This window comes from Hemitrygon akajei, chromosome 22, assembly GCF_048418815.1.
Source record: "Hemitrygon akajei chromosome 22, sHemAka1.3, whole genome shotgun sequence".
Classification (NCBI taxonomy): Eukaryota; Metazoa; Chordata; class Chondrichthyes; order Myliobatiformes; family Dasyatidae; genus Hemitrygon; species Hemitrygon akajei.
The window spans coordinates 8,731,848-8,748,495 of record NC_133145.1 but is presented as its reverse complement, the minus strand read 5'-3'; the positions used below and the strand labels follow the sequence as shown (position 1 = coordinate 8,748,495).

At 42.3% G+C, this 16,648-nt stretch overlaps 1 protein-coding gene across 4 annotated transcripts in view; it reads left to right on the top strand.

The window, feature by feature from the left end:
* LOC140714953 (E3 ubiquitin/ISG15 ligase TRIM25-like) overlaps positions 1 to 16,648 on the top strand; it is a 106,505-nt gene that overhangs the window by 24,552 nt on the left and 65,305 nt on the right. For 3 of the 4 annotated variants that reach the window (XR_012096033.1, XR_012096034.1, XR_012096035.1), the window contains exons 5-7: positions 5,886 to 5,975; positions 8,865 to 8,937; positions 11,253 to 11,366. Coding sequence is in view for 1 of the 4 variants with exons in the window: in XM_073026646.1 (XP_072882747.1) it covers positions 5,886 to 5,975; positions 8,865 to 8,937; positions 11,253 to 11,274 (185 nt within the window). In the remaining 3 variants the exon portion in view is untranslated. Of the gene's footprint in view, positions 1 to 5,885; positions 5,976 to 8,864; positions 8,938 to 11,252; positions 16,101 to 16,648 lie in introns of those variants that run through there. The other variant, XM_073026646.1, reaches the window with a different exon arrangement.

Sequence of the window (16,648 nt, the reverse complement as noted above, 5' to 3'; positions counted from 1 at the left end):
AACTCAATCCTATGGTTGATGAAGGCCAATGTTCCCTATGCCTTCTTAAACCACAGAGTCAACCTGCTCAGCAGCTTTGAGTGTCCTATAGACTCAGATCTCAAGATCTCTCTGATCCTCCACACTCCCAAGAGTCTTACCATTCAGCCATCATATTTGACCTACCAAAATGAAACGCTTCACACTTATCTGGGTTGAACTCTATCTGCCACTTCTCAGCCAGTTTTGCATCCTATCAATGCCCCACTGTAATCTCTGACAGCCCTCTACACTATCTACAACACCCCCAACCTTTGTGTCATCAGCAAATTTACTAGCCCATCCCTCCACTTCCTCATCCAGGTCACTTATAAAAATTACAAAGGGTAAGGGTCCCAGAACAGATACCTGAGGCACACCACTGGTCTCTAACCTCTATGTAGAATATGACCCATCTACAACCATTTGTTGCCTTCTGTGAGCAAGCCAATTTTGGATCCACTTGGATCCCATGCCCCTTTACTTTCTCAATAAGCCTTGCATGGGGTACCTTATCAAATGCCTTTCTGAAATCCATCTGCTGCTCTACCTTCATCAATATGTTTAGTCACATCCTCAAAAAATTCGTTCAGGCTCATAAGGCACCACCTGCCTTTGATACAGCCATGCTGACTATTCCTAATCATATTAAGCCTCTCCAAATGTTCATAAATCCTGCCTCTCAGGATCTTTTCCATCAACTTACCAACCACTGAAGTAAGACTCACTGGTCTATAATTTCCTGGGTTATCTCTACTCCCTTTCTTGAATAAGGGAACAACATCTGCAACCCTGCAATCCTCCAGAACCTCTTAGGTCCCCATTGTTGATGCAAAGATCATTGCCAGAGTCTCAGTAATCTCCTCTCTCGCTTCCCACAATAGCCTGCGTACATATCATCTGGTCCTGGCGACTTATCCAACTTGATGCTTTCCAGAAGTTCCAGCACATCCTCTTTCTTAATATCTGTATGCTTAAGCTTTTCAATCCACTGTAAGTCATCCTTACAATCGCCAAGAATTGAATTGAATTGACTTTATTTTTTATATTTTTCATATACATGAGGAGTAAACATCTTTATGTTACATCTCCATCAAAATGTGCAATGTGCAATCACGGTAATTTATAATAAATAGAAAAGTTAATGTAATATAGAGTGCACGGTCAGTGTGAGTTCATCAATCTGATGGCCTGATGGAAGAAGCTGGAGCATGTTGGTCCTGGCTTTTATACTACGGTGCAATTCCCCGGATGGTGGCAGCTGAATAGATTGTGGTTGGGATGGCTTGGGTCCCCAAAGATCCTACAGGGCCTTTTTACACACCTGTCCTTGTAAATGTTCTGAATCATGGTAAGTTAACAACTACAGATGCGCTGGGCTATCCGCACTACTCTCTGCGGAGTCCTGCGATTAAGGAAGGTATAGTTCCCATACCAGGCAGTGATGCAGCCAGTCAGGATGCTCTCAATTGTGCCCCTGTAAAAAAAGTCTTAGGATTTGGGGGCCCATACCAAACTTCCTCAACCATCTGAGGTGAAAGAAGCACCGTTGTGTCTTTTTCACCACACAGCTGATGTGTACAGATCACGTCTTTTTTGGTACAGGGACAACGGTGGATAATTTGAAGTAGGAGGGCACTCTACGCTGGGAGAGGGAGAGATTAAAAATGTCTGTAAACACACCTGCCAGTTGCGCTGCGCACATCCTAAGTACTCGACCTGGGATGCTGTCCGGTCCTGCAGCCTTGCTACTGTCCACTCATTGGAAACATCCGCATACCTCAGCCGCAGAGATGACCAGGTTGCAGATTGTAGCGGTGGCTTTCCTTGGAGTCTCAGAGTTAGCGTATCGAACCTAGCATAAAAGCGTTTGAGCTCATCTGGAAGAGAGGCCGCTAAGTTGGCAGCACTACAACGTTTGGCTTTGAAGTCTGTGATGGTATACAGCCCTTGCCACAAGCCACATGTGCTATTCGTTGTGAATCTTGACTCAATCCTTTTCCTTGGTGAATACTGATGCAAAGTATTCATTAAGTATCTCTGCTATCTCCTCTGGTTCCATATACACTTTTCCTCTGTCCACTTGATTGGTCCTATTCCCTTATGTCTTATCCTCTTGCTCTTCACATACTTGTAGAATGCCTTGTGGTTTTCCTTAATCTTGCCCGCCAAGGCCTTTTCATGGCCCCTTCTGGCCCTCCTAATTTCCTTCTTAAGCTCCTTCCTGTTAGCCTTATAATCCTCCAGATCTCCACCATTACCTAGTTTTTTGAACCTTTCATAGAAACATAGAAAACCTACAGCAGAATACAGACCCTTCAGCCCACAAAGCTGTGCCGAATATGTCCTTACCTTAGAAATTACCTAGTGTTACCCGTAGCCCTCTATTTTTCTGAGCTCCATGTACCTGTCCAGGAGTCTCTTAAAAGACCCTATCGTATCCGACTCCACCGCCGCCGCCGGCAGCCCATTCCACACACTCACCACTCTCTGCGTTTTAAAAAAAAACTTACCCCGACATCTCCTCTATACCTACTTCCAAGCACCTTAAAACTGTGCCTACTCGTGCTAGCCATTTCAGCCTTGGGAAAAAGCCTCTAACTATCCACACGATCAATGCCTCTCGTCATCTTATACACCTCTATCAGGTCACCTCTCATCCTCCGTCGCTCCAAGGAAAAAAGGCCGAGTTCACTCAACTTATTCTCATAAGGCAGGCTCCCCAATCCAGGCAACATCCTTGTAAATCTCCTCTGCACCTTTTCTACAGTTTCCACATCCTTCCTTTAGTAAGCATTTCTTCCTGACTAGATTTTCAACAGATTAACTAGATTCTATTATGGTTGTTATTCTATTATGGACTTATTGAGATGGCTGCAAGAAAATGAATCTCAGGGTTGTATATGGTGACAGATACTGTATGTACTTAACACTAAATTTACTTTGAACTTTAAATCAGTATATCACTTACGGAACCAGAGGTGCCAACGCACTTGACCACTGTTATACCAAGAACACTTTACTGTGCCATCCCACTTGGGAAGGTCTGATCACCTTGCTGTACTTCTACTCCCCGCTTATAGGCAGAGACTAAACACCAGAGCATCACTGATAAGGACAACGAAAGCATGGTCAAAGGAGGTGGAGGAACACTTGAAGAACTGCTTTGAGTTGGTGGACTGGACAATATTTAGGGGTTCATGTTAGAATTTGAATGAACATGCCATTTGTCACCGACTTCAGCTGTGTGTGTAAGTATGTGCCTTCAAGAACATACCGGACTAACTCAAAGCAAAAACAGTGGATGAACCAGGAGATTAGTAGTCTGTTGAAGGTTAAGTCTGTGGCATTCAAGACCAGTGATCTAGAACTTTGCAAGAAGTCCAGTTACGATCTGTGGAAGGCTATTTTAAGAGTGAGAAAAAAATTCCATTTGAGATTAGAGACGGAATTGGATGCATGTCAACTCTGGCAGAAATTGCAGGCTATTATTTCCTACTAAGTGAAACCTAACATCATGAAAGTCTGATCCCAGATGAGTTCAATGCCATGCAGGCATGCTTTGAAAGGGAGAATAAAACCTGTGTGAGTCCCTGCGGCATCTGACTACTCTGTGACCTCTGTCTCAAAGGCCAAAATCAGAACACCTTTCAAGAGGGTGAACCCTTGCAAGGCATCAGGTGTACCTGGTAGGGCACCGAAAATGTGATAGCCAACTTGTGGGAGTGTTCAAGGAGATCTTCAAATTCTCACTGCTGCAGTCGGAGGTTCCTACCTGCTTCAAAAGGGCGACAATCATACTAGTGCCCAAGAAGAGCAGTGTGAGCCACCTCAACAAATATTGCAAGGTTGAATTCACATCTACTGTGAAGAAGGGCTTTGTGAGGTTGGTCATGGCTGAAATAAACTCCTGCCTAGGCAAGTACCTGGACTCACTGCAATTTGCCTATCGCTATAATAGGTTTTCAGCAGATGCAATCTCACTGGCTCTCCACTTGGCCTTGGGTCACCTGGAGAATAGCAATCTCTACATCAGGCTGCAGTTTATTGATTACAGCTTAGCGTTCAACACAATCATAACCTCAATTCTAATCAACAAGCTGTAAGATTTGAGCCTCTGTAGCTCTCTCTGCAACTGGATCCTTGACTTCCTCACTGGGTAATCATAGTTGCTGCAGATCAGAAATAACATCTCTTCGCTGACAATCAGCACTGGTGCACCTCAAGGATGTGTGCTTAGCCCACAGCTCCACTCTCTCTGCACCCTTCCATAGACTGTGTGGCTAGGCACAGCTCAAATATCATCTAAAAATTTGCTGATGACACAACTATTCTTGGCAGAATTTTAGATGGTGACAAGGATCATACAGGAGCGAGATAGATCAGTTGGTTAAGTGGTGTTGCACTCAACGTCAGTAAGACCAAGGAATTCAGGAATTGTGGATTTCAGGGAAGGAAAGTTGAGGGAACACATACCATTCCTTATCAAGGGATCAGAAGTGGAAAGGGTGAGCAGTTTCAAGCTCCTGGGTGTCAGCATCTCTGAAGATCTATCCTGGGCTCAACATATTGCTGTAATTACAAAGAAGACATGACAATGGCTATACTTCATTAAAAGTTTTGGGAGACTTGGTATGCTATGAAAAACACTTGCAAATTTCTACAGGTATACTGTGGAGGGTATTCTAACTGATTGCATCACATCTGGTATGGAGGAGCCACTGCACAGGATTGGAAAAAGCTGTAGAAAGTTGTAACCTCAGCCAGGTCCATTATAGGGCCTGGCTTTCCCAACATCAAGGACACCTTCAAAAGGTGATGCCTCAAAAAGATGACATTGATCATTAAGGACCCCCATCACTCAGTACATGCCCTCTTATTGCTACCATCAAAGGGCAGGTACAGGAACCTGAAGACACACACTCTGTTTCAGGAACAGCTTTTTCCCCTCCACCATCAGATTTCTGAATGGAAAGTGAACCCATGAACACTACCTCACTATTTTATTTTTCTCTCTTTTTACACGATATTGTAATTTATAGTTACTTTGTTATTATGTATTGCAATGTACTGCTGCCACAAAACAACACATTTCACAACATATGCTGATGACATTAAACCTGATTTTGATTCTAGTTCTGGAATGAGATTAGAACCAGGGGACAAATCCTCAAGATCTAGGTGAATAGATTTAAGATAGAGATGAGGAGAAACTACTTTACCCAGAGAGTTGTGAGTCTGTACAATTCTCTACTCAGGGAGGCAGCAGAAGCTGCCTCATTAAATATATTTAAGATGCAGTTAAATAGATTTTTTCATAGCAGGGAGATTAAGGATTATGGTGTAAAAGTAGATATGTGGAGGTTGAGCCCATGGCATGATCTTATTGAATGGTGGAGCAGGCTTGATGGGTCAGATGGCTGACTCCTGCTCCTATTTCTTATGTTCTTATGTGGGAGCAATCTGGAACACTGGGAGGAAACCCAAGTGGTCACAGGGAGATTGTGCTAACAGAGGCTAGGACTGAACTTGGGCCCCTCAAGCTGTAAGGAAACAGCTTTACTAGATGCCTTTGTCTGATCTTTGTTGTGCCTGATAAGAAAAAGTGTTAATGGAAAAATTGAAAAGACTTGTTTGTATTCATTGCTCTCCCACATCCTAAGGTCATGTTTTAACGTCTTGTTATAAGCGTATCCTCTCCAACAGTGCTGATCTTCAGAACTAGTCTGGGAGTTGCAAGTTTCCAGGGTTGGGCTTGAACACATGGCAAGAGGGTATCTGTTCAATCCTGGAGGACACTACAGGGCAATGAATACCAATGAACAATACACAAATAAAGTCTCTTTTATCTCTCTTCATGTGCACAGGGTGTGACAAGAGTGCAGAAACATCAGATTTACCTTGCCACACCTCACTGGATTCCCCAGAACCCAAGATTCGGAGGAGCTTTGAAGAGTGTGAGTAGATCTTGCAGTTTTTGTCTGAATTGATAATGAGTATTATTCATTTATTTGCTCTTATAGATCATGATCCCTCATGACCAAGATCCTGGCAATGTCCCATTTTGCCAGACAAGTAATCATTTTTCTCCTTGGGTAGTCCATTGTGTTGAGGGTGACTTGCTTCCATTCCGGTCATGTGGGTCTCTGGGATGGCCAATGTGTAGTGGCTTATTGGATGCTGCAGTCAACGATCAGGGAATCCCAAAAGTTGGAGAGAATGTCTTATTAAATTTTCAAGGAGACTTTGTGAACTCCTTGAATTGCATCCTCCCTCCAGATCGTTATTTAATACTGTGACAAACTTGGAATAGAGTGAATGTATCCGAATCTAAATTTGTGAATGACATAACCAACCATGCATTTGGGTTTCAGTGCTGGGAATATTGGACTGGACTGGTTAAGTTATCCTAAACATGGACTGCAGGATTTAATAGATACAGGGCTGGTGGCATGTTTTGATGTATCTTGTGGTATCTTCAACACAACAAGGTTTTGGTTACAACAGGGTTTTGTTGCAGGTATTTTATCTGGAGGAATCCACTAGCTTTTCCTGTTGGTTTCATGAGCTGCTGCCTAGAGCAGCCTCGAGTCAAGTTGAAGCTCACAGGTGCTTTGCCTAATTTCTGCCACCTGTTATCATTGGAATTATCCCTTTCACAATCTTAGTGATACCAAAATCTACTTCCAATTTTACTGTAGGAAATCTTGCCACACAGCAATCTTAAGCAGACTTGAGTTGTTTGTGTGTTTGGTTACAGTGTTAATCAGGACGCTGCCCTGCTTGTTTTCCGATGGGGCCAACAAAGTCACAAATTAGCCTTCTATTGCAAAAGATCCATCTCTGTCAATGCTGCGTTCCTTCAGCACTGCCCCAATATCTGCATTGGAATAGGATGTGAATCAGTAGGGTTGCTGACTCTGTTTTCACTGAATTCCACCAGCAGCAGGCAGTGAGGACTGGAGCATGGAGGATTTGCAGAAAGACTTTTGGATGTAGTAGTGAGGGAAGGGGTTGTTGGAATGGGGTTACACACTCACAATGGCTATAATCTAAGAGTTATTAGATGTTGAGTAGAAGCTGTCTCATAAATTTCCTCAAAGGTGTGTGGGAAGAGCTGGCCACCTCTACCATGTTGGAAGGAAGAGCTTCTGTAGGAAGCATCAGATTAAATTGAAGCTAGGTTCTCTGCTACTAAGTGCAGACACCAAGTACTCCATTGTGCCTTCCTGCCAGCATCTGCACTGCACTTTCTCTGTAATTGTAACTCTTTATTCTGCATTCTGCTGTTGTTTTACCTTGTACCACCTCAATGTACTATATAATGAATTGATCTGTATGAAGAGTATGCAAGACCAGCTTTTCACTATATCTTGGTACGTGTGATAATGGTATACCAATTCCATTTCAAATTCTGCCAGCCTTGTTCTGTAGGCAATTCCATTCAAGGCCTCTAAAGCAGGCTTTGTATGTGATTGATGAGGTCTCCTCCAAAGAGCAATATGTTTGGAGTTATAAACCAGTGCATCTTTTAGTGAACACTATATCTTGCAGTATTACATTGAGTTAATTTTGAGCTGAGGTCCAAGTTCAAAATCAGAAGTAGGATCGGATTTATTATCACTGTCTTACATGAAATTTTTTGTTTTGCAGCAGCAGTACAGAGCAAAGTACAACAGTTTCTAACAGTTACCAAATAAAGAAGTAGCACAAAAGAAAAGGAATAAAAGTAAAGTTCATAGACTGTTCAAACATCTGATGGTGGAAGGGAAGAAGTGGTTTCAGAATTGTTAAATTTAGGTTTCCAATTCCTCCCTAATGGCAGTAATAAGAAGAGGGCATGTTCTGGATGGTGGGGTCCTTCATGATGGACACTGTCTTCTTGAGGCACCGTCTCATAAAGATGTCCTTGATGGTAGAGAGGCTTGTATTCATGATGGAGCCAGATGAGTCTATAACCCTCTGCAGTTTCTGGAGATCCTGTGCATTGGACCTTCTGTACCAGTCAGAGTGCTCTTCACTTTGCAGCTATAGAAATTTGAAGAGCCTTTGGTGACGTAACAAACCTCCTCAAACTCCAAAGTAGAGCGGCTTGCCTGCCTTCTTTCTGATTGCATCCATGGATAGATCCAAGGATAGATCCTTGGAGATAACACCCAGAAACCCAATATGCCTCCTCGTTGCCATATGAGGTTTTGTTGACAATAGCTGTGTCATCTACAAATTTATAGATGGTGTTTGAGCTGTGTCCAGCCACACAGTCATGACCGTTGAAAGAGTAGAGCACTGGCTCACCTACCCTGACCTTCCTGTCATACCCCATTGAAGACTTCTGAGACACTGGAAGGTGATAACAATAGTCTGCAACATTGTAGTGAGAACCTTACTAATGCTGGGCTGCCGGACAGTTAGACCCTGCCTCACCAACCACTGTCTTGGATTGAGCAGGAAGGATTGCTCGGGTCTCTCATCCTACCCTCTCCCAGTTTCAGTCTTAGTCTCTGCTGCTGGTGTGAGGATGGCAAAGTGTAAATAAATAAAAATGGACCACTCTGTCTTTGTTCTGTGCCATATCACACCCTCCCACTGGAGGCTTGGTTTGGCTACTCCCAAGTAGCACCTTCATGGCAGTCATGTAGCCCTCTTTACGTGATTATAAATGATGGAAATCTTGTATTTCTTTCAGGTGACTTTTGCCTCCACCATCCTCAGCTTCAGCATCTCTCTTCCTTGCACAGCTACTGTCACGTTCCCTCTTCATGTCATGCTTTCCTCCTGTGGATAGACTTTTGGGGTATTCACCAGCCTGTGAGCTCTCTCCACTGACTATGATCTTTGTCTTTCAGCACTGCCATCACAAAGCACTGCTGCTGTTTCTCCAAGGCACACCCACCAGGTCCTCTCCTCCAGACACTGTAGGTAAGTTTGCATTTTAAAATAATTTTTAACTTTCCTCAAGAAATATGAAGATGACTTTGTGCTAAATAAAAATTCTATTTTGTCTTAATTAACATTTCTGTTGGTGACTCTCTGAGGCATTCCCTTCTCTGGTTGCCATCCTTTCCATTTTGGTTCCTGGACTGAAGAATAGGTGCAGGGGGCAGGAATTGTGTGGCTGTGGAAATGGTGCAACATTTCAGATTTTTGGATAATTGGGATCTCTTTTAGGGAAGGTATAACCTGTACAAAAAGGATGGGTTATACCTGAACTCGAAGGGGTTCAATATCATTGTAGGCAGGTTTGCTGGAGCAGTTCAGAAGAGATTAAACTAATTGGCAGGGGGATGGAAACTGGAGTGCTAAGTCACAAGTAGGTGCAGTGTGTAGTGAGACTGTGAGGAAAGATAGGCACATGATAGGGCAAAATTGCAGTCTGTGATGGGTTGAAGAGTATCTTTAGACTAAGTAGTAGGTTCAACAGTTCAGAAAAGTGTAGATAAAATAAAAGGGAAGGAGAATGCTGCAGAGATTACAAAAGACTCTAGAATAAATAAAAAGACTAAAAATTTAGAAAGGGATATGAATTTAGCTTCCAGTCACAAAGGAGCAAAATTCAAAAGGGTGACGAAAACAGGAATGAAGGTGTTACATTTAAATGCATGCTGTATGTGAAATAAGGTAGATGATCTTGTAGTGCAGTTAGGAATTGGCATCACTGAGTTGTGGCTGAAAGATCATAGTTGGGAGCTAAATGTCGAAGGACACATATTGATTCGAAAGGACAGGCAGGTAGGCAGAGGGAGTGGAGTGACTCTTGGTAAAAAAATAAAATTAAATCCTTAGAAAGGCTGACATGGGATTAGAAATATAGAATCCTTGTGGGTGGAGTTAAGAAACTGTGAGAGTAAAGTGACTGATGCAAGTTATAAACAGGTCTGTGAACAGTAGCTGGGTTGTGGGGTAAAACTTCAGAATGGGGAAGAAACGTGATCTGAGTGACTTTGACTGTGATTTGACTTCTTTGATTGTTAGTGTCAGACGGGGTGGGTTTGAGTATCTCAGAAACTGCTGATCTCCTGGTGCTTTCATGCAGAGCTTACAGAGAATGGTGCAAAAAACACAAAATATCCAGTGAACAACAGTTCTGTTGGTAAAAACGCCTTGTTAATCAGAGAAGTCAGAGGAGGAAGGCTGGACTTTTTCCAAGCTAATAGAAAGGCAACAGTAATTTAAATAAACAAGCATCACTACAATGGTGTGCAGTAAAGTATCAATGACCTACAATACATCGAACCTTGAAGTGGATGGGCTACAGCAGCAGGAGACCGTGAACATACACTCTGGCCTCTTTATTAGGTATAGGAGGTACCTAACAAAGTTGCTACTGAGTGTATTTTGTGATTTATGTTTATACAGTATCTGCTTATCTGATGCTGTGTGCCTGTGATGCTGTTTTTCATTGTGCTCGTTCATTTGACAATGACTGAATGTGTGAATGCTGGAGAATTATTGTTGAGGAAAGGTTAGTTTCTTTAGAACACTGAAGGGTTTAATTGAGGTGATTAAAATTATGACACCTACAGATGAGGTGAATGGGAATAGTTTTCCCTGGGCAGAAGTGTAATAACTTGGGGAAGTGGATTTAAGTATTTGGTGAAAAGTGTAGAGAGTAGTGAGGAAAAGTTTCTTTCACCCAAGTAGTTGGTTTGGAATTCAGCCTTTAAAGTGTTGGAGTTGGACACAGTCCTTGTTTGTTTCCTTTGATGCTGTTGCAACTGCATTTTTCAAAGCATACATGTAGTTAAGCATATGATAATAATCTCAACTTCAACTTTCTTTGGAGAAGAACCCAAGTTTATATTTTCAAGGCTGTGGGACTAAAGCTGTAATGGGATTATCACAATCTTTTTTTTTTGGTTGCCCCAGACACAATGGGCTGAATAGCCTCCATTCTGTGCCTCACATTTCTGTGGGCAGTCCTCAGATGGTACTTAGCAAAATTCAGGGAGTCTACCTCTTTGTACTGCTGGTAATAATGAGCAGGAGGGCTTCACTGCTAGGATCACTAACAGACAACAGAGTGACAATCTTCCCAGTTAATCCAAAGACATTGAGTGTTCCCATGAACTGCCTGTTAAATTCAGATGCCAGGAATGGGACTAAATACAACCTTTAGATATAGCCAAGGTAGGTATACCTGAACACCTGACTGTAATGCAATTTAGTTCATTGTCACAGTAAATATTAGGAATTACAACTCTGGCTCATAACACTATTGTTATTCTGTTCAATAGATGCCACACAGCTGACTTCTGATCGAGGAGGGATGAGAAAGTGGGGCTTGTCTATCTAAAGCCATGGCATTATCCAGAACATCTGTAGAGATGTGACCACTGCTGGTGGACCAGGTGTTTGAAGAGTTTTATTGGCCTGTGTGGAATATGACTGTGGTGATTGGGAGTGTGAAAGGGAACTGCAGAGGAATGATATGTCCTGTTCTGTAACTTGCCAGTGTCCTCTCACCAGTCACATTGGCCTTGTCAATGGATTGCATCATGACCACTTGTAATAACATCAAGGACTACCTGGCCAAGCGTTTACATGGACTATCCAACTAGTATCTAATTACTTCTCCTTTGAAAGCCCACACCATCCCAGACAGAGGAACCATCTTGTTCAGTAACCCAACCACGGCACTAAACATTCATTCCCTCCACCAATGTCATTCTCTGCCATCTCCAGAATAGAAAACAACCACTCACCTAGATTATTTAGAAATCACCTCCCAAACTCTTAAGACCTTGGAAGTATATGGGAAAACCACCACTTACAAATTCCCCTCCAAGTCATATCCCATCCTGACTTGGAAACTTCATGATCTTTCCTTGGTTATTTTGTCATTTGGAGTCATTTCACCAATTTTCCAGACTGCACTCTTGGCAGAACGGTCTTACTATTCTGGAAATGCTCAGGATTATTCATCTATTTTCCAAAAAATGGAAAGAGGAGGTGCTCATGATTTCTGAATTCACAATTCACAACCTTCTCTAATGTGTTACATGGAATTTTCATTTCAATTTCAATATTTTCAGTATTATGGTTTTGCATGTTTGATTTTCCTGCTGCTGCTCTATCACATATATATCTTTTAATAGTTGCTTCCTGCGCCATGGAATCAGAGGGAACGAAAAGTCTGTTCTTGTATTAAATGCATTTGGAGGCATTCTCTAGTAACCTTTGCACTTTCATTTATACATGAAACATTTTTCTCTATATTAGATGAGGTAACTATATAATGGAATAAGCTATAATCAGTAAAATTTATATATACAATCATATTATGTGTGATATGGCTTTTAAAGTTATGATGTGCCTACTCCTTGAATAGATCTAAATTCTGGCCTTGACATTGGCTCAGGATGAGGTTGGTGCCAGGGCAGCAGGAGCTGGGTCTGTTTGCATGCTGACTACACAGTCTTGGGCTCCAGCAGATGGAGAGTGGTTGGGAATTATCTGTTGTCTTGAGGTAAAGGTGGCCATACACCGGAGGGCGAGGGAGTGGGGCAAGTGTAGGGGAGGGTCCGGACCATAGCAGGTCTACATTAGAGGAAGGAAGACCTGGCGTGGATTGGCACAGTTTCCTGACCTTCATCAATAAGATATTGTTGGTAACATGGGAGAAGAAAAGTATGGAGAAGACGTGTGATAGTTGAGCTCACTTTCTGTCACAGCTCATCACAGGTGGAAATGTATGTGACAAGTAGTGGAGACTGACTGACCTCAGCAGCATTTAGATGGAGAAATGCTGTTCACTGCTGACAGGCAACAGAAGATACAAGCAGTGTGGAAACGGGAGAATCAAAGCTGTTTGTTTCCTATGTCACCATGTTATGTCTTGCTCAAAGCATTGGAAAGTTACAAAAGCTTTGTTATTCTGCTTTAAAAATTGTAATGGGTGTCCTGGTATGTTAATGTGCACGTGAGGGTTCAATTTAACAGGTCAGCAGAAATATAAAACATGTACTTTATATGCAGTCTCCAGGGCTGTGGGATTGCAATTATTTAGGAATTGGGAATTTGGGCTAGGCAACGTGATCTACTGTTGATTGGAATTGGTTTATTATTGTCACGTGTGTCAAGACATGTTCCTACAGATCAAGTCTTAACTCAGATATTGAGGCTGTACAGGGAAAACAGTAAGAGTGTAAAAGCCACAAAGAGTGCAGTGCAGGTAAATAATAAAGTGCAAGATCATAACAGGTAGATTGGGAGGTTTATCATACACCAGGTATGATAACAGCAGGGTAGAAGCTGCACTTGAGCTTGATTGTACTTGCTTTCAGGTTTTTATATCTGCTGTCCAATGGGGTAGGTGTGGAGTGGAGAAGAGAGAATGTTGGGTGTGGGCAGTGTGTTTGATTATGCTGGTTGCTTTACTGAGGCAGCCAACATAATCTCAGTGAGGTAATGGGTGATCAGTTACTGCACCACCCTTTAGAACATAAGAACATAAGAGATAGGAGCAGGAGTAGGCCAATCGGCCCCTCAAGCCTGCTCCGCCATTCAACAAGATCATGGCTGATCCAATCTTAACTCTAGTTTTCACCGAATCCCACAAGGCAACAGTGCCAACCAACAGGGCACCATGCCGCCCATTTTATTTTATTATTCATCCCGCCCAAACCCATGTGATCACCCGGGGAAAAAAAAACGAGTTGCCAATTGAGGAGAAAAAATCTGGAAAATTCCTCTCCAACCCATCCAGGCTATCGAAAACTGGTCCAGGAGCTCACATGGCTGATCTAAACCTAGCCTCATGTCCACTTACCTGCTCGCTCACCGAATCCCCTAATGCCATTTTTATCCAGGAAAATGTCTATCTCCATTTTGAACTTATTGAGTGTAGTAGCTTCCACAGCTCTCTGGGGCAGTAAATTCCACAGCCCCACCACCCTCTGAGTGAAGAAATTTCTCCGCATCTCAGTCCTGGAACGGCATCCCCTTATTTTAAGATTATGCCCCCTAGTCCTAGTTTCACCCATTATTGGGAACATTCTCCCCGCATCCACCCGATCAAGCCCCTTCACAATCTTATATGTTTCAATAAGATCGCCTCTCATTCTTCGGAACTCCAATGAGTAGAGTCCCAATCTACTCAACCTCTCATCATACATCAACCCACCCATCCCCGGAATTAACCTAGTGAACCTTCTCTGCACTGCCTCGAGAGCCAGTATGTCCTTTCTTAAATATGGACACCAGAACTGCACGCAGTACTCCAGGTGTGGTCTCACCAATACCCAGTACAACTGCAGTAAGACCTCCCTGTTCTTATACTCCATCCCCCTAGCAATAAAAGCCAGCATTCCATTGGCCTTCTTGACCACCTGCTGCACTTGCATACTAACTTTTTGTGTTTCCTGCACCAGGACCCCCAGATCCCTTTGCACAGAAGCACTTTCCAGTTTCTCTTCATTTAGATAATAACTTGCTCTATTATTTTTCCTGCCAAAGTGCAAAACCTCACACTTGTCAGTATTATATTTCATCTGCCAAATGTCTGCCCAATCACTCAGCCTATCTATGTCCCCCTGCAGGGTTTCAATGTCCTCCGCACTCATTACACTCCCTCCCATCTTTGTGTCATCAGCAAACCGATACGTTGCACTTAGTCCCTTTCTCCAAATCATTAATATAGATTGTAAAGAGTTGGGGTCCCAACACCGACCCCTGCGGAACACCACTAGTCACCAACTGCCAGTCTGAGAATAAACCATTTATCCCAACTCTCTGTCTTCTGTTAGAAAGCCAATCCTCCACCCATGCCAGAATATTATCCCCAATCCTATGATTTTTTACTTTAAGTAATAATCTTTGGTGTGGCACCTTGTCAAATGCCTTTTGGAAGTCCAAATACACCACATCCACTGGTTCCCCTTTATCTACCGTATATGTTATGTCCTCAAAGAACTCCAACAAATTTGTCAAACATGACTTCCCTTTTGTAAAGCCATGCTGACTTTGTCCTATTAAGCAATGTTTATCCAAATGCCCTGTTACTGTTTCCTTAATTATCGATTCCAACATTTTGCCAACCACAGATGTTAGGCTAACTGGCCTATAATTCCCAGCCTTCTGTCTATTGCCCTTTTTGAATAAAGGAGTTACATTAGCATTTTTCCAATCTGCCGGGACCATTGCCGAGTCCAGCGAGTTTTGAAAAATTATCACTAATGCATCCACAATCCCGACCGCCACTTCCCTTAAGACCCTAGGATGCAAGCCATCCGGTCCAGGGGATTTATCCACCTTCAGTCCCATTAATTTATCAAGTACCATTTCCTTGGTGATTTGAATCGTAGTTAGCTTCTCTCCCCCTAGAGCCCCCTGTTTATCCAGTGTTGGGATATTTTGAGTGTTCTCTACTGTAAAAACTGATACAAAATATTTGTTCAGCGTTTCCGCCATCTCCATGTCCCCTACCATTAATTTCCAACAGAAAGCTATTGATCTCACTTGTAGGTGAGGGAGTTCCAGGTTTTCACTAACCTTGGTGAGAAGAATGCTTTCTGATCTCTTTTTTGAGTGCACAAGCTCCAATTTTGGACTATTTCCACCCCCCACACCCTTCCCCACCCTCCATTCCCAAATTGGAATGTGCCACTTCTTGGTACCTGGCCTTTCTGTACTTTAAAGACCTTGCTTAGTTTCTCCTCACTCATCTAAATGTAGGTGGATAGAAGTCCAATTTACCCAAATGTGATTGGATTCTAATAATCTGATAATCCAGTTAATAGAGGCCCTTCAGCCCAACTCATCCATGCTGACCAAGTTGCCTTCCATTTGCTCATATTTTGCTCATTTTCCTCTATTCCTATCTAAATGTCTTATCTATGCACCTGTCTAAATGTCTTTTAAACATTGTAATTCAAAGTTCAATATTCAAAGTCAATTTATTATCAAAGTATGTATATTTCATCATATGCTACCTTGAGATTTATTTTCTTGAGGGCATTTACAGGAAAATAAAGAAATACAATAACATATATGAAAAGCACAGAACTAACAAACATACACGGTGCAAAAGAGGACAAATAAAAATGCCAATAAATAAATAAATAAATAAACAAACAAACAATACTGAACATGAGTTGTAGAGTCCTTGGAAGTGAGTTAATAGGTTGTGGAGTCAATTCAGCATTGAGGTAAGTGAAAACATCGAAGCTGCAGTTGCACTGGGAGCTTAGTTATTAAGTTTGCGGGGATGTTAATGTTAAATGCTGAGCTGTAGTCAGTGAATAGCATCCTGATATAATTCCATAAAATATAGGAGCAGAAATAGGCTATTCAGCCCATTGAATCTGCTCCACCATTCAATCATTGGCTGATCCAATTCTTCCAGTCATCCCTACTCCCCTGCTTTCACCTCATACCCTTTGATGCCCTGGCTAATCAAGAACTTATCTATCTCTGCCTTAAATGCACCCAATGACTTGGCCTCCACAGCTGCTCATGGCAACAAATTCCACAGATTGACCACCCCTGACAATTGCATTATAGTAGTAACTCCTCTTCAAATACATCTCAATTACTGTGCTGCAAATCCATTTTCTTTAAAACTCTCAAAGTTCAAAGTAAATTTAGCAAGTGCATATGTCACCATATATTATCGAGATTCATTTCCTTATGG